The 23,170-nt window shown below is 40.1% G+C and overlaps 1 protein-coding gene across 3 annotated transcripts in view; it reads right to left on the reverse strand.

Moving 5' to 3' along the window:
* col14a1a (collagen, type XIV, alpha 1a) overlaps positions 1-22,878 on the reverse strand; it is a 67,754-nt gene extending 44,876 nt beyond the window's left edge. Inside the window, exons 1-9 of one of the 3 annotated variants that reach the window (XM_085918381.1) lie at positions 22,830-22,878; positions 20,888-20,991; positions 14,534-14,650; positions 12,655-12,798; positions 12,124-12,213; positions 1,237-1,392; positions 1,034-1,153; positions 701-865; positions 416-580 (exon numbers count right to left, since the gene is read on the reverse strand). In XM_085918381.1, the coding sequence (XP_085774507.1) occupies positions 416-580; positions 701-865; positions 1,034-1,153; positions 1,237-1,392; positions 12,124-12,213; positions 12,655-12,798; positions 14,534-14,650; positions 20,888-20,987 (1,057 nt within the window). In that variant the 5' untranslated portion in view covers positions 20,988-20,991; positions 22,830-22,878. Of the gene's footprint in view, positions 1-415; positions 581-700; positions 866-1,033; positions 1,154-1,236; positions 1,393-12,123; positions 12,214-12,654; positions 12,799-14,533; positions 14,651-20,887; positions 20,992-22,511; positions 22,807-22,829 lie in introns of those variants that run through there. The other 2 variants (XM_085918382.1, XM_085918380.1) reach the window with 2 other exon arrangements.
* Between the last annotated feature and the right edge of the window lie 292 nt (positions 22,879-23,170).

Genomic DNA, 23,170 nt, shown 5'->3' on the forward strand with positions numbered 1-23,170 from the left:
ATATCTGGTTCATGAACTACAAGCTAATTTAGATTGTTCATTTAAATTAAGGCCTACATCATTGTGATACAATTGCAAGAAATTACCCAGATAACCTACAAATTCACCTCGTTAAGGGAGATATCGTTATTTCAGTCGTTTAATTCAAAAAGTTCTGGAAAGGGACCAAACAAAAATCTCTGTAATTGACACACATTATAAATGTTTGAAGGGAAAAATCCAAACACATTTAACATATGAGGTTCATTTTGCCAATTCATTGACTAAAATACATTTAAAAAATGTTCTGTTTCTGTCTATATGTTAACATGCATCTGTATTTTCACTATTTGCAAATTGCACTTGGACTCCATGCTCCATGTAGTCCTTCCAGTCTCTTATCTGCCATTCACATAGTGTATCATTGTCCACTTACGCTCCTTAATATCCTTGTCTTGCTGCTCTACTTGCTCACACACCATTCTCGTCAGTCCTTCTACAATGGAGCTCATAACGTTGAAGTCAGCAACATTATATACATGAGAGTCATCTGGCTCCGAGGCGATGGAGCGCAGCTCGTTCTCATCAGCATTCTTTACACCTGCGAAAGAAGAGGGAATTGCGCATGGGGATTTGAGTCCATTCTAATGGTGGCCACTTGCGTGGGACTATAACAGGATAATTCACAACTCCTGTCATCTCGCTGTGTGTGCAATCTCACCAATTGCAAACAACTCAACCCCAGCTTTTTGCAGGCTTTCTGCAGGCGGTATGACATCATCCTGAGACTTCCCATCAGTAATGAGGATCCCGATCTTAGGTACACCAACACGAGCGCCAGACTCAGCCTTGAAACAGTTCTCCAAGATATAGGACAGTGCAAGCCCTTGGGAGAAACAAAGTATAGAGGAGGAACATTCATAAAAAGAAAACAGGGCTGGGGGAATAAAATAACGTAGATATAGTGAAAGGCACTCGAGTCCAAGGAGGGACAATGAATTGAAATTTGAGTATGGAAATGGTTAGAATAAAAATGGCAACAATAAATCGGTACCCGTGAGAGTGTTTCCTCCTTTGTAAGGAAGGTTCTTGACAGCATCAATGACAGCTTCTTTTGTAGTGAAAGCATTGAGGTGCCACTCTATCCTGGGATCACCACTGTACTGAGCCAAACCTACAATCACACACATCATGACATTTTTACAACCTTCAAAAGTCTCGCTCGTTTCATAATGGAAAGGTAGACGGTAGACGTGCCAATCCTGGTCTTGTCGATGCCAACTTCAAAGGCGCTGACCAGGTTTTCCAAGAACATACGGACCAGCCGGAAGTTGAGACGACCGATACTCCACGAGCCATCCACCAGGATCACAATGTCTGCTATGGACTCAGTGTGGCACACAAACTGGTCCGCTGGAAAAAAAAAAAAAAGAGATCCATGAAAAAAAAAAAAATATCAATGCTAGAATGACATTTACAAAAGCACAGACCTCCAGCAAGTCTACAAAGGTCTCCCTAATGAAAGTTGACGATAACGTACAACAGCAAAAAGTCAAACTCAGTACCCTGATCTGAGTGGCTCGTCTCATTTCCTTTAAATGCAAATGAGAGTTGTTGACATGCCAGAAAAATAAACTTATTCGAGTTTGGCAGAAGGTCAAAGTGCGTAAAGTACATTTGTTAGGAACTGCAACCAATTTGTGTCCGTGAGCTGCAGCCAGTGGGATGATTTTAAAAGTAATAATAATAATGCGTTCAAAGAGTTGATTCATGCAATGACTCACCCTTTCTTCTGCACAAGAGAAAATGTGCTTAAATCTTTGGGAGAATGTGCATTCTTCCAGATTTAAGGGTTGTAAATGGTGAAAAGGTGTGCAAATGACAGAATGAAGTCCAAGGGAGGATCTGCACAGCCAAAAAAAAACGACACAACTGTGCACCTTTTCTGAGAATATGGCCGTAAGTAATTAACGTTAATGAAAACCAAGCCGCTTAATTGTCATGATATGCTTGGGGGGCATACTGTAACTAGATTATTTGCCTAATGGGATTTCCATTAACCTGGTACAGGACGAAAACAACTCTTAATGTCTCGGAAGAAAACCCCCTCAAGGTGTAATCTGACTATAACCAAAACCAATTTCAATTTCAGGAGGGCTACATAATACCCAGTCACTACTGTAATTCATTTTACAATTTTCATCTTACATGTACGTATCTTAGATTTTTACATAGCACTCAACAAGTTTCTTTGGAGCATGTGGAATAAAGCGTTGACAACTTCAGCATGTTTGTGATAAAAAAAATTGCACAAGCCTCTGCAATCCACAGAGTATTTGATATTGTGATCATCTGACAGTTTTCCATATTAAATCTGCCCAATGTTTTGAAAAATGATTCACAATCACATATTCGATATACATTACTTCTGCAATCATGCGGCTATTGACTCACCCATGCGCGCAAATAATACACAGCGAGGCATAGGAAGGGGACAGCAAATCAAAGCCCTTCCTTGTGCCGACACATAAATATGCATACAGTGTTGTTGATGTCAGAGAGATTGGTCGCTTGCTACTGTGATTCGTGTCGATACATCTCATCGCTACACACCGCCTGCCTTGCAGACAACAGCCGGCCGGTCAAAGGTGTCTCTTCTCCCCCAAAGTTCCATCTGCCTTAGTTCTCTTTTTTTTTCCAACCACCAACGCTCCATCTCCCCTCTCATCTAACACCTTTGCTGAGATCATACATCCTGAGGAATAATGTCCAAGAGCTCATTTATGGTTTGAAAAATGAAGAATTGAGACCCAGGTAGAAGGCAACAAGTCCTCTTCAGTGGGTATAACAAGTTCTGTTCTATTTCCTTCAGGTCTGTCATGTTAAATCTTCCTGAGGCACTTTTTGTTTCTCTCTGTTCCCATTGGTTGACCGGATGTAAGGATGGACTTTTAGTTTGGAGGACAAGTTCTTCCTCATCGAAGTCATGCAATGGACATTGATTTGCGCATCTGGGCACAGTACTGGAACAGAAGAAAGCCTCCCGTAAACTATTGCCAAAAAGCCAGAGGCATAGAATTGCTCAAAATGACTTTGTAAAATAGATAATCACAAGTCCAGGCTCACTTAACTAACGGTGCTGAAAGTGAATCAAACATCTGGACTCCTCTTCTTCACATTCAAGCCTATAAAGACTCAGAGCATTTGGTGCTGAACTAGCTTTGAAATATCAGGTGCTGAAGAATGTAGAGTGAACTGTATTTGAACCTTATTTGCATATAAGCTCGTGATTAACAAAGCCGCCGCCGTAACCAATTCTATTTTTGTGCGAGTACACAAATGGATGAGCATCATCCATAATTGGCTTGCAAACAAACGGTTAAACTGACGGTTCACCAGACCTAAGGGATCAACCACAAAGCAGACCAATGGGGAAAAGTATGTGCAATCCAGACATAAATCGGATTACCAAGCAGGAGCGCTGAAATTGTTACTAAAACTGGGACGAGTGCAATAAGAGACCATGGTTGCCTGCCAGACTCCTCAAGGAGAGCAAAAACACAGGGGCACAGATCATAAATGGTACCTAGAGCAAGAAGATGGAGACACATATCAAAAGTTGTAAGAGGTCGTAACACATGGACTGGTATGACACACTCCAAATGCGGAAAGGTTTAACAGATCCCAAGGCTTGAAATCTGCAGGTTCGCATCAGCAATTTGAGAGTCAAAATTCACATTTTGCATCTCATATCAACAAATTCAAAATGTATCTCAGATGCCAAAATGCTCACCCCGTAAATGATGTGACACAAAAGCTATTAATACTGCTTTTTATTTGAAACAAGAAATTCAGTTTTAACTGAAATGTGTTTGGAGTTGCCCGACTAAAAAAGTTTCTTGTTATAAAAAATACAGTATGCTGCCATGCACAATCAATTTAATACATAAAACTGTTGAAAGAAAAAAAAAAAGTGTTCGTTATTGAGTGAAATGTTTTCTTTTTTGTAGTCACACACCCCACACCCTGGATTTCATTTGCATATTCATTCATTTCCCAGCAGTCTTGAATGCAATATTCTACCTGGCATTACAATAACAAAGAGCCATTATCCAACAACCTGCTGATTGAACAAGTCACAAGTGACTAACACCGAGAACTCCCTAAAGACCACTAATAAGAAAAATTGGAACTGAAAGTTACACGAAAAATTTAGAAATGAAATAAAACTCACCGAGCTCTTAAAAGTAGTAAAACTTAGTCAGCCCTTTAAACAAACACATTTAACATTTGCAGCCTTTTTCCATGTTGCTGTTTCCTTGCTTTATTTTCATGAACTGTTGCTTCTCCCCACGCCGTCTTGATTTATGAGCGACTTATTTATTGGATCAGGCAGAGTGTGCTGCCATTTCAGTCCTTCTCTTGTGAGGTTTTCTTTCCTCCCAACCACTGTGATTACATTGCAGTGGCTGGATTTAATGTCAAGAACAGCGACGGTTAAGCAGATGGACTGACAGCAGAAACAGACTTTAGATTCCTGCATAAAACTAGTTTCGAAAGTAGCAATTCACCTCCATGGCCATGATAATTTATTGCAAAGATAATCAAACTGATATCTGTTAAACAGTTTTTCATTCAATTAATGTGCAGTCTTGATGTAAGATAAATCCCAGGCACAAAACGATAATGGGATACTGCACTGCCTTGCTATGACAGGCCAAAATATACAGCAGCACCGTTGCAGAGATGTATCCCCATCTTGTCATAAGTCATCTGGAATAAGCTTCAGCTTTCCTGTGACAGTGCAAAGGATATGTTGGAAGCCAATCCTTAAAATGAACAGCTTCCTGTATGTGTTGGAAAACACTTCAATCCAACCATTTTTTTTTAAAGCATATTGAAAACAAGGATAACATTTAAAAAAAAAAACATCACAACCTTAGTTACCGTTGTAAAGAATGTTTACAAAGCCTTCATGAAAGTTGTTTTCCAGAGAACTGTGACAAGGGCTCAAAAAGGAAAATATTCTCTCCTTTTTTTTTAAGTTCATTAGATCGGGCAACATGTCGAGAATTGTGACATCTGCCATCCTCAGAGCACCTCAATCAACTCAGCCACTCATTGATATTCATCCAAGGAGTCGGCGGGCTCGTCTTGGGAGAGTCTAATGATGCATTGGGTTATACAACATAATCCCAACAATGTATTTTGACAGTTTGTCTCGTTCCACGAGTGACCTTTCTGGGCATGTTGAACTTTAATCGACTCCCGTGTTCTGTTTCAGCTCCCTGCAAAGACATTCTGACACAGCAGATGCTTTATGTATTGGCTCAATACACCGAGGGGCTTTCCCTTAAGCCGTCTCTCCTCTACCTTTGTTTGCGTTTGCCGCTGTCTCCAATCTGTTTGTCTTAACCTAATTTCTGTGCTTGGTTGCTCACATATTTGTTGAGCAGAGTAGGCCTCTATTTCGCAAGCGGGGCCTTCTTATGATATCTGGTGGATTTTTTTTTTTTAGCCTTATGCATACATTGAAAAAAGATCCATGGGTGACTCTGCCTGGATCCATTAAATATGGCTTAATGATTGACTCTGCAAAATGCGAGACACTAGTTTGTAAACCACCAAAGTCAAGTGCAAGATATATTAATTTATATTATATACTCATACTAGAGCATTGCAGGTGAGCTGGAGCCCATTGTGGGTCAATAGGTCATCTCAAAATGTAGACTGGTCACACCTCAATGGCAGGTGCTCTCAAAAAGGATCTTTTGGTACTTTAAAAAAATAGTTTACACTCACACTGGGTTCATTTTTATGATACTGTATTTCAACACTGTTAAGATCAAAATCGGTGCTTCAATATGTTTACAGACACCGGTGCACAAATCCATGATGCGACACAGCATTAGTTTGCCGCATTCTTTATTTTCTGACTTTTTCATGGCATCATAATCATTGATAATTAACAATTATACTAACTGTGCTATGTCCAAGGCCAAACAGCCAATTAAGGGAAAACTGTTTGCGTTTTGCACAAATCCCTCAAACAAAGTCAAAGAAGCTGGTCAAATATGCACAAGCATGGCATTTTTATTCAAGATGATAATTCCCACCATGGCCAACGCATACTAGCTTGTAAACAAAGTGTGACGGCTATGGGAGAGGATCTCAATTTATTTGTCTGGGACTGCTCCGGGTTTATTGGTCATTATACAGTCCATAAATAAACAAGCAATGTCGAACTTGGTATTGTACAAAATAAGAAAACTATTTTTGATATTTTCTAAAACACTCAGTAGGATCACGGCTGAGCTGGAGCTTTTCCAAGCTGACTTTGGGTCGGATGCATATAGAGACAAACAGTTCACATTCACATCTACAGATAACTTTGAGTCTAGTTTTGAAATGTGTGAGGGAGGCCAGCATACAACCCCCCCCCCCCCCCCCCCCCAAAAAAAAACAACAAAAAAAACCAAAATGACATGCAAGGACGGGGAAAACATTCAAACTCTGGGGAGGCTAGAGCTCAGATTCAAACTCCCAACCTGAAAAGTGTGAGGCGGCTGTGCGATGTTGGGTGACATTCATTCAACACGATTATAATGATGTTACCAACACTGGAGGAGCGAGGAGCAAGCTCGATTTTTTATTTCCTAGGAGGGCCGCAAGGGTGCCTAGGATCTCGCACAGGGTAATACAAACCCCCCAAGATATACAAAAAATACCTCCAAACACCTTTGAAGAGTTCCCTCAAAAAGTAGGATTTTTTTTGTTTTTTACAATTATCAATTATCTGGCCTGGCACCAAGCAGCTCTAGCTGAGTGGTTACCCAGTCAGTGGTTACTCACAGTTATGGCTATTTAAAAAAAAATAATAATAAATGAAAAAAAAAAAAACCATAATGCATTTAACCTGCCGCTCATCTCCGTGTGACATTGTTTCACATGATTAAAATATTTCAGAGTGCTCCCATTATCAACATTTTTTATGAGCTGGAAAGGCACATAAGTGGACATAAATCAATCTAATTGACCTCTTCACTTGATATACCAATAAATGAGCCACCCAAGTGCAGTGTCATACAATTCGCTTAACCTGGCGGCGAACTCTTATGACTTAATTGAGGACAAGGACAAAAGTCTGGCAAGAACACTTGCTCTTTCTCGCTAGCATGCAAACCAAAGTGAGCGATGGTCGATCTGCTCCCGAGACTGCGAATCGACATTCGACGTGTGCGAGGTCGACGCAGCTTTGAATAGAAATGACTCAGCTGTGGAGCCGGAGTCTAAAGCAAAGTATTAAAGACACGTTGGCAGGATGGAAAGAGGTGTAAGTAAAGGAAGATTAATGGAGAAGGAGTGTGCAAATTGCAAAGGACACTGAAATGAGCTTCCTCTGTGAGTCCTTTAGCTGCCTCCTCACTTTGCATCAATGTTTATGTTCATTATTTTTCAATTCTTCTCACCGCTTTCACCCGCTACTCTTTTTTGTACCGTATTTATATCATCTCACCAGCTGCCATCATTATCATCACTCTGCCCTGTTCGGAACTGGCAACATATACAAGCGAGGATTCAAATGAATCTTGTAGTGGGCCTACCGCCTGCCATAATAATTTACCAACATTGTGACATATTTCTGGGTATAAACGTTGAATATTTTGAGCATCAGATCTCGTTGGCACATCATGCAGACGGAAAATGCACAAACAAGAAATTGATTAAAACAATGAAAGCAGAAGTGTAAGCAACCAAGTGGAAGAAGAAGAAGAAGAAGCAACTGTGTATGCATATCAATACGGCTGGCTGTCTGGCTGGCTGGCAGCATGCCATTTGATTGAAAACTGCTGAAATTTGCACAGGACAAGATCAAAATAGGTTTCCAGAATTCACTTAGGATGGTTTGATGTCATCTTGCAGTCTCTCGTTGCTGTTGTGTTTGGAAACTGGCTTTTTAAATCAAATTAAACATAAGTAAATCTATAATATTACTAATAATGACAAGAATAATATTCTGGTTATTAAAGGCCGCACTGCTACCGAATTTATTCTAGCATATGTAAAGGAATGGAGAAAATTGTCTGTGGCTCAGGAAGCAGGAGGACCTGCTACAAAGGGGGAAATAAATAAAAATTCTAAATGAAAGGGCTTCCAGGAGGGTGCACCACAACCTTCTATACGGAAGTAATTACAGAGCTAAAGAGCTCAAACAGTATCGTAAATAAAGAATTTCTGACACGGAGGTAGAGGTGATGCTCTAAGATGACTTGTTTCTATCTTTCACTATCAGAGCATCAGAATCTCATTGGCCTCCAGTTCAACTTGAACTACATCTGTCCCTTGGGTTCATTGAATTTGTGTGCATGCTTGCATGCGTGTGCTTGCCAGTCTGAGGCTTCAATGACGGAGGGAGGAGGAAACGCTCGCATCTTATTAGTTCATGTACGTGTTGAAAAAAACATTGGAGCAAAGGGGATGCGTTTTGGGGATGTATCTTTTACTTTATACTCTTGGATTAAATCAGACAATGTGATTGCATGTCTTACATTACAGTAATTTTTAATTATGTTTTTTTTTACTGGCATGATTCTGAAACTCGGTCAACCAGAAGCTCATTATTAAGGTGGCTTTTCTCAGAATAAAAACTTAGGGCAATGCTTCTCAATTATTTTCTGTTATGCCCCCCCCAGGAAGAAGAAAATATTTCACACCCTCCCGTGACTATAAATAGTATCATTAGTTTCTAAAATCGTAAGAAGTACACCTCTGCATAGCACTGTGTCCTAATTAACAAGTTCCCTGGGGTCACACGCCCCCCCCCCCCCCTGGCATCGCATCCCCCCCCATCGCAAGGGGGCCCGCCCCACTATTTGAGAAAGACTGACTGAGGGAAAGGGACCCAGTGTTTGTGATCATTTGCAGTGTCTAAACTCTTTTGTAGCAACTCTCAATGCAAGAAAAAAAGTTTGGGAGTCTAATTAATGCACTGATAATTTCACTGGAAAGAGAAATGTGATTTCAAAGCTCAGTTATGACTTCAATTTTGGGCTCAACTGGAGACTGAAATCTGTTTAACTACTGGAGGATCATGAACGACATCTGTGATGCAGACACATAAACATTCGTGTTTGATCTGATGCCACACAGCTGTGCAAAGAATCATCTATTAGCTATCGTGTTTGTGGAAACATTGGTTCGGGTCGACTTCCAATGAAAATACATTACTGACTAACACGAGTCCCACTAATGAGTTTATACTTGCTTTGACAAGCAAAACAAGCATCTGTCCTGGCACACCCGCTGCTATTGGTGAACCATGCCACCCAGCAAGAGATTTGAGCTAGGGTCTCCAAAAATAAATGAATAAATAAAGAAATAGCTAAAAAAAAATTGTTTATCATCTACATTTGTGTATTTCTGATTAATTTGATGTTATCCTCAAATTGCGATTTTATTTAAAAAATAAGAACATTTTCAGTGCCCCCAAACTTTTGCAGGGTAGTGTATGAAATGTATGCATTAGTAACCAATAATAGAAGTTTTGAAGGGACAGCTACAAGAAGCATGAGAGAAGTGTTCTATAAACGTAATAATATAGCTTAATGTTATTTACAGCTGGTTGAAGGCTATTATTGAAACGCTTACAGCGTTGTTCATGGAGAAGAGGTTTTGTGAATCTTTCAATTTACATCTTCGTGACACCATAATGCATCAATCTTGACTTTGGTTTTCTCAAGGCAGACATTTACATGGAAGGAAAGAGGAAAAAAAAGGGCTGTCACTGCATCGATTATTCAAATCCAGCTATTAAGATGCAGACCTACACAGGGGCAGAAAATTGCATATTAGCTTCATTGAGGAGGAGAGTGGGGCCCTTGCGATGAGCACAATACCCTAGTTTGAAACCCTAACCCTCGTTTAAAACCCTAATTTGAAACCCTAACCGTAGTTTGAAACCTTCGTTTGAAACCCTAGTTTTAAAAAACACAAAAAACAAAGTGGAATGCATGGTGAGTTATTACCTGTAGCTTTCTTTGACAAAATACTTGTTACTTTGAAATGTTTTAAGCTGTACCACTCATACCTACAATCGCACTGACATTTTGTGATCCTTTGGCTTCTGACATGCTCTGATTTGCTGTGGAAAAAGAAATTGAGCTCAGTTCGTTTTCTATATTTTCTTTCTAATAGTCCTTTTTTGTCCTCTTTCAAAAACCCAGAACTTGGTCGGGCAGAGTGTCTATTATCCAACAGCCAAATTGTGGCTAGTGAAAATGCTGAGCGGCTCGTAACTCTAGGAATCCAATAGCCACAGTGACTGGTGAGCAAAAAGTTAACGTCAAGCCCTGATCCCAATTTATTTTCCTGCTTATACTACAAAAACAAAAAAAAACAATCTAGCTTTTCTTTCAACTCTCCCATAAACACACCATCAGACAAGTGACGATCATATGTCTATCAACCCGGTTTCAATAACGCTTTTTCCTAATTAGGGTCAAAGGTGAGCTATCACAACATCAAATGGCAGGACACATATGGACAACCATGACACTCATTCACTCCTATAAACCATTTCAAGTATTTAATAAAACAAATATACATATTTTTGGGTGACACACAGGACAAATCTCATCCACCATATTGATGAAACGTATCATGAATAGCCCACACCAAGGACTTACTGATACTTCAAAACAAATATGGGACCAGCTGAGGATAAAGAAAACATACCTCATCTGTAAGCATTCATTAAAATTACATGCAGTAACACAGCCATGTGATAGAAGCCTTCACAACACACAATGAAATGAAAGAACACCTTTCACTCATCCAAAGTGACATTCTCACCATCACTATAGTACACAAAAGCTCAGCGACACGCAATGCATTCATCGAGTCTACTGACGCACAGCGGCGTACTATTATAAACCTCGAGAGATGTGAGGCACAACCCTAATGAAGGTCACCCCTGCTGGAGTGAATGGTTGGGATAAAACAGCCAGAAGGAAACTCAAATGTCTAATCTAGCTACAGACAGGCCAAGAAGATGAGAAGATAGTTCTTTTTTTTTTTGTGGCCAAGTTGGGAAAATCATTCAAGCATCAACAGATCATACAATTATTTCCTGTCATTGTGATCAAATAAATTATGTGTGATGACTTTGGGAACGCCTGCTTGGTTCGAACCCTGAAATCCAATGACACACCTTCCCATGGGGAAGCAGGGTTCTCCTATCTCTAAGGATTAGATCAGAGTTATAGATGGTTAAAATGATCCTCAGTAGCAAGGCCCGGGAATATTAGTTCCTGTGCATCAAGAGAAACCGGATGAGATGGACACGCTCAAAAGGTCTTTGGAAAAAAAGAGGTGTATACTTTGTTTTCTTCGACTTTAAGTGATAACAAAAATGGCTTAATTGAAACAACCAGAATAGTTCCGAGTTGCCCATTTGCATTCCCTTGCCGTTTCATGATGAATTATCTTCATGCAAATCTGAATAATAAGCCCGACAAACGAAATAGTGTAATATGAGGTGTCTATATATAATGAATCTACCACATTTAAGGGGACCTAACATGAATATCAAACTTTTCTTGTCTCGGTCTTTTCAGTAAATTTGAAAAACAAAGTAGTGTAGTGTATCACTAAGGCTGCCAGTTCAAATAAGATCTTGATTTCAAGATGAAAAACCAGACAGTCCAGTCTGGGGCGAGAGTTTGGCAAGTTTGTAGAAAACCACAAAGACCCAATTGACAAATACATCACTCAACCCTGTGTACACAACTCTGAATGATTTACAAACAGAGTGTAATCAGGTTAAGCATTTGTTACCTGAACGTGCATCACTTTTAAAAGGTCGGTTCTGTTGTCATTGAGAAGTCTCAGCATGGAGTCAAAAATGTCCAATCGCATCCAGCTGGACAGGGAAAGACCCTGGGCGTCGTTTTTTTTATTTCTTGGCTTTGGGTTGTAATGAGCTGTTGTTTCGACATGGCCCAGACAGCTGTTCTTGCTACGTCAATTCACCAGCAGTGCACACGAAAGCAAACACTTGATGTTTTCGATTTTTTCATCCGAGCAACACATTAATATACACGTGACGTCAGATTCTCCTGGCAATTTGGCGAGTACTCGTCTTACCTCCGGAGATCTCATTGACATCTTCAGGAAGAATCAATGAATCGGTCAAATGCTGCGGCTCCGTTTTACCTCCTCCACCACCATCGACTGCTGCACATGGAATAGAAAAGACGTGTCACAAGATGCACGATGATAATTGTGTTGTAATATATATAAATGTGTTTAAAGTGTGTGGAAGGAGAAAATCATCTCTCTATAGCGCAGACTTGCTGTTGGGTCTTCTGGAACATATCCTTGCAATAAATGGGGATTCACTGTCATAAATTCATACAGCAGCTTTCCTCCCAGAAGGTAGCCTTTTATAGTGTTTCCTCATCCATCCGCTCACACAGTAAACATAAAGTATCTTGTCAAGGAAGGCAGTAAACAAGTCATTCACACTAATGAGAAGGTATCAGCAGCAACCATAGTACATCAGTGGATACTTAGAAAGTAGAGATGGAAGTTGAAGCCGTAGACATCCTCCAGTTAGACGACCATATTCAGAATGACCAAAAGAACAATACGCAAGGGTTAAACGTATAAACGCACCTTTAAATCTGCCCAGAAGTGCTCTGCTCTGAGTACTGCCACTGACAGAAATTACACTGACGACATAGTCCTTGGATGGATCGTAGTCTGTTATCAAAACCTTTGTGTCACTTTTTGATATGATGATCTCCCTCTGATGGCCACCTGAGTATAAGAAAATCACACCAAGGTTAAACACAAGTTTTATTCCGTTCCTTGGAGGAAGTCTGTCCATTTGATGACCAATTCATAATGGATTTATTTAATTCCTGGAGATGATTAATTTTTATTGAGTAACATTTGAGGTGGACAAAATGAATGAGTGACCGCCTGTTATTTGACACTCCAAGAATGCTGTTGCATAGTTTGAGAGCCATAATGTGAGTTGTTCAGCCACACTATCAGCCCACTTAAATGTTGAACTTGCAATCAATGAAGCCATCAATAAGGTGTGTGCACGCTTTCTGCCGTCCCCTTACCGCAGCAGTCTGATGGATAATGACGTCCTTAAAGGACTAGCAAGGCGTAGGGAGAAGGTGAAGAAACAGCAGCGCTCAGCATTCAAACTAAAGTCAGTCAGCTAAATACAGGCTCGGTGTTTTAATTGGATAGTTTGATGTTATTGCACACCTCTATGCTGTCGATCATTTCCGAACCAAAAGGCATTCATTCGCAATATACATAATCACGTGTTCCTGTGTATGAATAACAATTTCTCGTTTCTTTTTCTGGGCTGCGCTCACGAGGTTAAAAGTCTTCATGAACCAACAAATGAAAATCCAAAATGTCTGCAGGACATACAATGTATACAAACATTGGTGTTTTAGTCTTTTGATTTTCATTTTCATGAACTGTTAATGAGAATGTCAGATTGACAGATTTTTTTTTTCATTTGATTTAAAAATCAAGCACAGCAGTTTATTAAACTGTTTTTTTAATACCACCAAATTAATACTTACATTTTCATCATGCAGCTTGTCTGCTTAAAATAAATCTGAGCATGATATGAAGATGAATAATACGGAGGTGGAAGCTGGAAACTGTTAGGATGCTCTTTCATGGAGTTCTTAACTATCTTGATACAAAAAAGGACACAGTGGAGGGCCAAAAATGTTGACTGCATGTGCTGAGTGCCAAGCAACCACTGCAGTACTTCCACTCCTCCCTGAGAGGAAGTGGCCGTAAATTAGATTTTTCTTTTTTTTATCCTTTTTTTACGCTATTAAACGCAGCACGAAATTGTCAGACGCAGCTTTCCTCCCGATAGCTTGTTTGGGGCGCTGCATTTTATGTTACGTGGTTATTCAGACCTGCTCCTTCACTTTTACAATGGCTGCACATGAGAAAATTATCTTCGGTGTTTCGGAACGGCGTTGCGAGCTTGGCAACATCATCGTCAAGGACTTTATGTGACGAAGACGTAGAGGTGCTATGATTACAAGACATCAATGGCAATTAAGTTGACCAATGAATGTATTCTAGCAGATGAGGTTATATCAGACATTTGAACATTCTTCAATTGTTCACAATGAGACGCTGAATCTCGCGGCTGCGTGTGCAGCCTGTGCTTCACATTGATTCCGAGCTCAACTCCATCATTATGGATGTTACTTGACTAAAAGCCTCACTTTCCAACCTACTGACAGATTGCAAGCTGTTACAACAACATTTTTGTCATCTCAACCTGAGCAAAGATGTCGGATAATAGTGCGGGAGCTTTGATAAGATGTTCAATACAAAATTGTTCCTGAGATACGAAACATCCAAGTCATGATGAAATCTTTCTTAAAGTTGAGTCAGTTTGAATTTGAAGAGCAGGTTTTTTTCTCTGGATGTGACTCTGCTGAGAGTTTTAATAATTGATTTTTTATTTTTTTTTTAAAAGGTTGATAATCCCTACCTGGTATGCTGTTGTAGAGGAACAAGTAGCTATCAAAGTCGCCTTTGGGCTCCTTCCACGAGATGAGTAGGTTGTTTGGGCTCAGCACTTTGAATCGCAGCCTCCTCGGAGCTGGAACTGAAGGAGCACATCATGATCAACACTTCTATCATGGGAAATTAGTCATGCAGCCATTAATCAAAATGATATTAATTAAAATGTTCTCGGTCACCAGGGACACAAGTGGAAGAAAATATTTCCCTCATCTTTACAGCAACAATATGTGAACATTTAAGAATGAGACTTTTGGTTTTTTTGTGAACTCATTTTTCAATCAATGCACCAAATCTCATTTGAGGTGGGCGTATTTGCTCTGGGGTACCTCAGCCAGTGCTTTAGTTGTGTCTGTGAAGTACAATAACAGCATTTTTGACAATTGAAAAAGGCAAACTTTGGAAAATGAATCTCAAAGTGCTTTTGAAAATATTTTTTATCATCTACGTGGTCATTCTTGTCTAAGCATTGAAGAAAACTTGTTGGCAGTATCTTACATTCAAAACAACAGCTGAAGAACATGATCTTAATCCCTAGAATGTAAAAATAATATGTCAAATAGTTTTGTAATCGAACAGATATGTCTTCAAAGTTGAAGCATCGATTTATCAATAAACGGATGAATCAACAAATCATTCATAGCTATTCTGATTTATCTTTCAGAGCTGTGGTTCTTAACCTGGGTTTGATCAAACCCGAGGGGTTCGGTGAGTCAGTCTCAGGGGTTCGGCAGAGTCTCTTCTGCAGAGGACCGAACACACCTGATTTATCGTGTAAATTCGTGATGACGCATATCTAAAGTGATCTCGCAAAAGCAACAGTAGAAGTCCTGCTGATTTGCAGGGATGTAATTTGTTTTTTGGGTTCATGTATTGTGTTGGTTTTGTTCTTTGAACAAGGGGATGTTCACACACAGCTCATTTTGTGCACCAGTAAAAACATTGATGTCTTGAATTGGGAAAAAAGAATTTTATTTTTCACCAAAGAGGGGTTTGGTGAATGCGCGTATGAAACTGGTGGGGGTCGGTACCTCCAACAAGAACCACTTGTTTGGAGCCATTTATGAACAAAAAATGTCAAAAATCTTCTGATTGGATCCTGATCTGTTTTTCTATCCGATTATTCAACGGAATGCTTGCGAGAATAATCGATTCTGAAAATACTTGATGCTGACCGACCTAGTTGGAAGCCCAAAAAATCTACAGGAAGTTTTATTTTGGGTTTCTGTCCTTCAAATCCTCCTTGATACCCTGCTTTTATATTAAATCGGATTATGGCGTAGAGACACAATGCAGTACAGCAGTTTCACCAATAATCCGCTGCAGTCCTCAGGTAATCATATCACGTCATCTATCAAATAGTCCAAATGCATGGTGCAAAACTATATAATTACACCTCAGCACAATAAGACTCGATGAATAATTCAGGGCCACTGGGAACATTAGAACTCTGCTAGCGTTGGGTGTGTGCTTGATAGCGTTTGAATAGAGTTGGCAGGAGATTAATAACAAGACCTTCCCTTTGCATGTCAAAGAACACACCCTTACACGCGCTGAATTAGAATTAACGAATGTAAAAATTGAAGGAGACAGCTATAATGCTCAAGCTCTGTACGTTGAGGCAATTCAAGAGAGCGTAACTGTGATTAATGAATATGGATATCGTATAGCTAATAGCCGTGGATGCCGAGTGAAATTGAGGGCTTCTTATTTAAACTCTTCTTCACAGGTCAGCTCATCTGCCACATAGAGAATATGAATATTCCACCTCTATATTTCACTCCCTTCCATTTCTTTACGTGCCAAGATGCTTTTGGGGATATAGTAGAAAAAGTGCTGAATCATAGTCAATACGGAGGAGAGCCTTGACTAAGTGACGATACAGTACAGTACGATATATGTGTTGTATAAAACTCAGCCGTATATTTTGCAAACTAGAGCCATTTTTAGTGGTGCTCAGCCACTACTCAATTCATGCCAGGCAGTAAAATTAAAGACCATCCTCAAAGTAGGACATTGATGGCTTCCTGAGCAACAACAGTTTTCGCACCGGGGAAGTAGTCCGAGGCGTTGAAGTGACTTTTGCAGAAAAAGCCTTATAGTTTTTGAAAATGAAAGAAATCCATTCAAACACAACACCTAGAACATTTCCTTGCAACGTGGCACTGTGAATTCCGTTCAAAGACATTTTAACAAGCGGCTAATTAGCATAATCTTAAACTACGCAGGAGGTGTGAGACAGAAACAATTACGGCCATTCCTAGAAATGTTTACTTTGTCCTGTAGCTTTTTCAAACGGACGGACGTGTCGCATTACAGCAGTTTATTTCTCATGTTAGCTTTTATTCAAATCTTTCCTCCGCCTGCTCTCCTTTATGCCACTATAAAGCATTTTTTGTTCTGATGTCACAGAAAGGGAAGGAGCGGTACCTTCCTGCTGGATTTGAAATGAAAAAACTTGCACAGTGTCCACAAAAAAACAAACAAAAAAAAAGGCTCTTTATTCAGCATGGTAGCCAGATCACGAAGTACACAATTGCAATGATGAAATCCTCGGTCACACTCGGGTCACTTGTAAGATCCCGCTGTGCTACACACCGTTTCGAATATAATATATAACAATGTCCTGCCTTGAGAATGACTGGTGTACAGGTTGTACAGTGCATCCAAAAAAAAAAAAAAAGTATTCACAGTGCTTCAATTTTTCCCCCTGGTCTGAGGAGGAGACAAAGATTGAACACTTTGGTGTCATGTTTGGAGGAAATTGTGCACCGCTCATCACTTGACCTACAGCCCGCCAGCGGGGTTGATTAGGAGCGCCTTTGAGTAGCGCTAAATTGTGGCAGGGTTTTTACTTTCCGGACCTAGATTTGACACTTTTGTAAAACAAAACGTTGAACCAGGAGACACACAGTTATGAAGTGATACCAATCCAAATGATTTAGCGGAACATTAATTGTGTCTCATTGTCCATTTTTGGACGATCAGCGTTGCAATCAGCTCATGTCTACATTAAGTGAGGTTAATTTGACTGATAATAATTTGTCACATTTTCCTTCACTTTTTACATCACAGCCTCCAGCCCAATTTGTTCCAGAGTGCTTGGAGATGGTGACATGTTGGATTCTAGTCAACAGACATTGAATGGTGAGGAGCTGCTACCACTTGATTGGCTTTGGCTAAATGAGTATGATTTTAATTCAAAGCAGGTTCCTTCCACCTCATCCTGCCTTTTGTTTATGAATTAATGCTTCCGCTTCACTGACTTCACTCGGAGTTCATTATAGCCGGAATCATCGGCCACCGCAAAGTCACTCACATTTACTGTCTGTCCTCGAAGCACACAATTTCACTGCACAAATGCCGATCACTGCAGACAGACACACACACACACACACACACACACACACACACACACACACACGAATCACTGGACGTAATTCAAACTGCACCCAGTTAATTGGATAAGCAACACAATCAATTGAAATAAATGAGTATTCACACAGGAGCTGGGTACACACACGCGTGGGATTTCACACACACTTTAGGGAGCTTGATTGAGTGACCGGACTACAAACAAATACTTAATTATCAAAATGAAAATGTGCAAAACGCAGCACATTATACTGCCTCCACAGCAGCAACACAAAATAATTTCTATTTGCACCCTCTGGGGGCTGAGTTGGGAACAAAATAAATCTCAACGTCGCCGAAGCAAATATTTCATGTGATGTTGTGGACTTGAAGAACAGATTTACAGAACACAAAAGAAGAATTACAGTTCTGCGCACCAAACAAAACAACAACCAAAGCATAACAGGGACTTTGAGCGACAGATAATGATACTAAATTAAACATGAGCCTCCTATGGCTTGACTTTTTTTTTTTTTTTTTTTTTATAAATGCACCTTTTGCTACCTCATTATATGCCTACCTCAATCTTTAACATTTTTATATTTAATGTGTTTAGTCATAACTTGTCACATATCTTGTAAAAAATGTGCCTCAGGAGGAATTCTTGAAATTGTATTATGTGATTTGATATTGAGTTATAATAAATAATGCATGGATGGAATTATATTATCGGTCTTCATTGAATTGGAATAATAGCTCCTCTTCTCGCAGTCTAGCCATTCTTTACGCTTTGGTACCGTGGGTGTTCCTGAGGATATGTGTTGTTTATACAAATATTCCTAGAACACACACTAATCCTCACCCTAAAATCCCAGCTGACCCGATGTTGCTTCGAGGGACATTTGTGGCTTTTCTTTGCCCCCTAATGAAGAGACTGGATAGAGGTCACCCCTGTGATGCTGTAACTCTGAGGCAACAAATCCCAGTCTAATTTATAAGTCCGCACTTTGGTCACACTACTTGTTTATTGCTGTCTAAAATCAAATAAATCACTCTATGCGGTACAATAGCTGCTGCAAATTAGAATGAAATGATGAGAAAGGGAGAGAGAAGTGGATGGAAAAAAGTGAGAGGAAATGGTGCAAGCAAAGAGGGAGGTCTAAATTAAGTGTTGGGAAAAGAGGGAGGTATAGAAAAGCCCCACTTTCATTTCAACGCAATCACCATTTAATAAGTGTAAATAAATCAACTACACACGAGGCGGCACCACACCCAACAAGATTTAAGACAACCTGTAGAAATTCACCAACAAACATTTATTATTTAAAGATCGAATTCCCCTTGAAGGTTGCCTGTGCAAGTGATGTGCAAGAGATCAATGAAAGGATTACTCAACAAGTGAATAATTGATCTTAAGAAGTTCTGAGTGATTGTAAAATCATGAAGACCACGGGAAAGTGTTTGGATAGGTCTCTAAGATTCTTTGGTCAAAATACACAAACTGATATTGAAATGAATCTGTTCGTCCTGCTACAAATCGACCCGGAGCGAGAGTAAGGGAGCGGTACAAGGTGAGCAACAAAGTCAATGCCCTTTCAAACCTTTATTATATTTTCTTCTTGTAGAGTCAGTACTTCATCACCAAGCCGCCTCATTACACCCATCAATAAGTAGGATCCATGCATGTGGTGCATGCAGCAAAACACAAAAATACAAAACCTCTCGGGCAATTTAGACATGTAATCATAGATTTACATGGTGGTTTCATTTCACACTTGATTTGCAGGAAGGCACTCAGTAATTTGTAAACAGGCAGTTAAAAAGGAAATTTTGCCATTAAATATAAAGTACCTCAGCATGTTTTAACAGCATGAAATGGAAGATTCTTAATTAAATGGGCAAGTCTAGAGTCAATAAAACTTACTTTTCAAACAAGCAACAATTGAAGGTGGATGCAGTGACAACTTGGCAAAGCAGCTTGGTATCGTGAATGTGCAGCCAATATCTTCTCTTCTGGCCAATCAGATCATTTAAAGCATTGACCTACATTTACAACTTAGATGGAATTGTCATCATTTCTTTTCAACCGTGTATTTGTCTTCATTTCATAAGTTGTGTCTTGGCTGCACAGCTTCCGTTCATTTGTGGGTTCATTTTGTTTTGTCCAATCAGAGTTGAGATTGTCCAAATTTGAATATTGATTGTTTTATTTCAAATGTAGTCAAACCCTTCACTGCTCAAATATTTCTTTCTCTCATACATACAAACACACACTCACACACACACTTGAGACCGTGACATTAACCTTCATTCATTGCTCATACAATATTAGTGCAGCTCATGAAAAACAAGCTAATTCCTTCACAGCACATATATTTTAGTGTTAGGACAAATACATTAAGAAGCATCTTATACTCGGGAAACTACAATATTAAAGATTGAAGTAAACACAAATTGAGGAAATGGCGATTCATCTCCATATTTCAGTCATTCGTCAGCACAAAGCAGACAGCCCACGTTTCTGATGAGTCCCATATTGAATGAATCCAGTTTGCTGAGCTGCAGTTGATTGCAAGGCACACTGATGCGTTCTATATGTTGTGCGGCACATCACCTAGCAAATCACCACACCCCGAAGCTCGCGTTTGCACCACATTTATTAAAAACCGCTCTGAACCGTGGCGGCATCTGCAACTAGGTGGCAAGCGGCGGCGTGATGCCGAAGCTAAAACGCTACCCTGACAGAGATGATAGCATCGACGTGCGCACGTGATGTCATCTGATTAAACTGAGCCTTTCCATCAAAGATTACACAGAGGGAAGAGTGATGAAGAAAGTTTCCTGTGGACTAGGTTGAGGAAACAGAACAGAGTTTGGAGATGGATCTTGGAAAGCTGGAAGGCTTAAAGAGGGTTTGGAAGAAGCAGAAGACCAAAAAAAAAAAAAAGAGGAAAAGCAGAGAACTTACCCTGATCCTGTGCTTTATTGGGGAAATGGGAAATGACAACCAGTAACACCAGTGGAGCCCACAGATAACCCTGAGAAAACATCCTCACAACCAGCGACATGGATCTGGAAAAAGATGGAAGAAACAAAATTGAGCAAATGATTCAAAGCTGATTGAGACAAGACATCCAGTGACAGACTTAAGGAATGCCATTCAGCTGAAGGGAGGCTCCAGAGGTCAGGAAGACCCACCTTGCCTCCCAGCCCCCAACACAACCCCAAGGGGCTGATCTGAAATCAGTTAGCCCCAACTAATGTCCACTTGGAGACAATTACACAGCAGTTGTCGGGCGGTCTAGACCGACCGCAGAACAGTCGTCGAGCTTCACTCCCACATGGAGGAGGCTGAAACAGTGGAGGACTTTGTTGGCAGGAGAAGAGAGGAGAAGCGTGAAAGAAAAGAGTAGAGAGAAGATGGGAAGAGATTTTGAATTTTAGAGCAGAAGACAAGAGCTTAGAGTAGAAAAGAAGGTGGTCTTTGTCCTTTCAAAAACAAATGTAGGGTTTTTATTATATGATAAAGTCAAGCTAAGCATGCAGGCAATGGAAGAACACCAATTATTTCAAATGAAATATTGGCTGATTTTTGAGTTGTACACCACAAAATAACAAGGGTTTTATTTGACTGACATACAAGAAATAAGTGATTATTTATTTAACAGCGCACCCCTATCGTTACTCTTCAGGTAAGAACATCAGAGAAGAGACCTTTGAACTTACGCAAACGTTTTTGTGATTCTATAAAAGCTGATTCCATTTAATAATAAAAATAAAAGTCCCTTTCAAGTTGGATACCTCGTGTGTATATATAATATATAATATATATATATATTTGAATGAGCATTCACATCGGGATTTTGAAATGCACTCTTAACAAGCCTCTAGATATCAACTCAAATCTGAAGCTGACGTTCCTTTAATATTAAGCAAAAAAAATCCACTTTTACATAAAACATAGTCTGCAATGTTTTTTTTTTTTTGTACATCAAACTAGGACTTGCTTCTATTTTAGAGCGCCAGATTGTAAGGAATTGGATAGATTGTGACAAATGAACAAGGGGCAAACACTGGAGAACAAACATGTCTGCAAGTTTGACTGACAGCTCAAATAAGTAACACGGTGAGTACCATTCACTGACCAACCCCTCTCCTTTCTTCAATTTCCCACTTTTTGTTCCTTCTCACCCTTTCTACCTCTCACCTCCTGACTTATGCTCATTATTACCCACGCAGGAGAAAGGCTGAGGAATCTTTCTCACCTAGGAACACCCGCCCGCTCTCCTGCAGCTCTATGAATAAAACAGCACTTGTAACAAAGTTGTGTCAAGATTGGATTGTGGCATGTGGAGCTAAACCGAGCCGCTCGCCTCCTATCAGACTACCGATCAGCTCCAAGTATTTGATGAGATCGGAACATGTTTTATCCCGTGCATACGTGCAAAATTGATTAGAAATCAAACTCTATCTGACTTTTATTATTATTATTTTTTTTTGCAGAAACCCCATTCAAAATTCTGCACCTGTAACCCCACACACCTGGTGTCACGCTCATGCACGCACGCAGAATAAAATCGCATATTTCATACCTCTCCAAAACGTCCCCTTTCCTTCTCCAAAAAAAAGACAAATCCGAAAACGACCGCTGCTGCGTCCCGAAAGGATTCTTCTCTCCCTTCCTTCTTCTCGTGTCACTCCTCTCCAGGATACGGCTCGGTCGATCGGGGAGTCGGGCAGTGGGTGGGTGGGTGTTTTTCCTCTCCTCGTTATTCAGTCATCCCTCCCTCCGGCTAATCTTTCCTGTCCCAGCCCTCACTACTCCCGTCTCATTACGCATACGCGTTGTACGGAGGCGCCACGCAGTGCAGCTGCGCAAACGAACCCGCATTTATCCTGCAACCTGTTACCTGCAGTCGCTGCAATCTCCCGGGGTCACCTTTCGACCCCGTGACCAGGTTCACGTCCGGTACCTGCGCTCAGGAGTCCACCAGTCAAGGAGAGGAAATACGGATTCGAATGAATCACTTTCTTAATTATACTGATCTTGTGCGGTTATAATTCAACTGAAGTCCAGAGGCATCCGTGCATTTTTTTATAGTTTCCCCTTCAAAACTTTAAAAAATCTTCATGTAATCATAATGTGTACATCATCTGCTCCATAATAGCTGTTCAGTTTGAATGTTTATTTTCATGATTTTACAGATAATTTAATTAATTTAAAGCAGGACATGGTAAAATCAGTATTGCA

The sequence above is a fragment of the Syngnathus leptorhynchus genome, chromosome 8, assembly GCF_054491065.1.
Source record: "Syngnathus leptorhynchus isolate UIUO chromosome 8, UIUO_Slep, whole genome shotgun sequence".
Classification (NCBI taxonomy): domain Eukaryota; kingdom Metazoa; phylum Chordata; class Actinopteri; order Syngnathiformes; family Syngnathidae; genus Syngnathus; species Syngnathus leptorhynchus.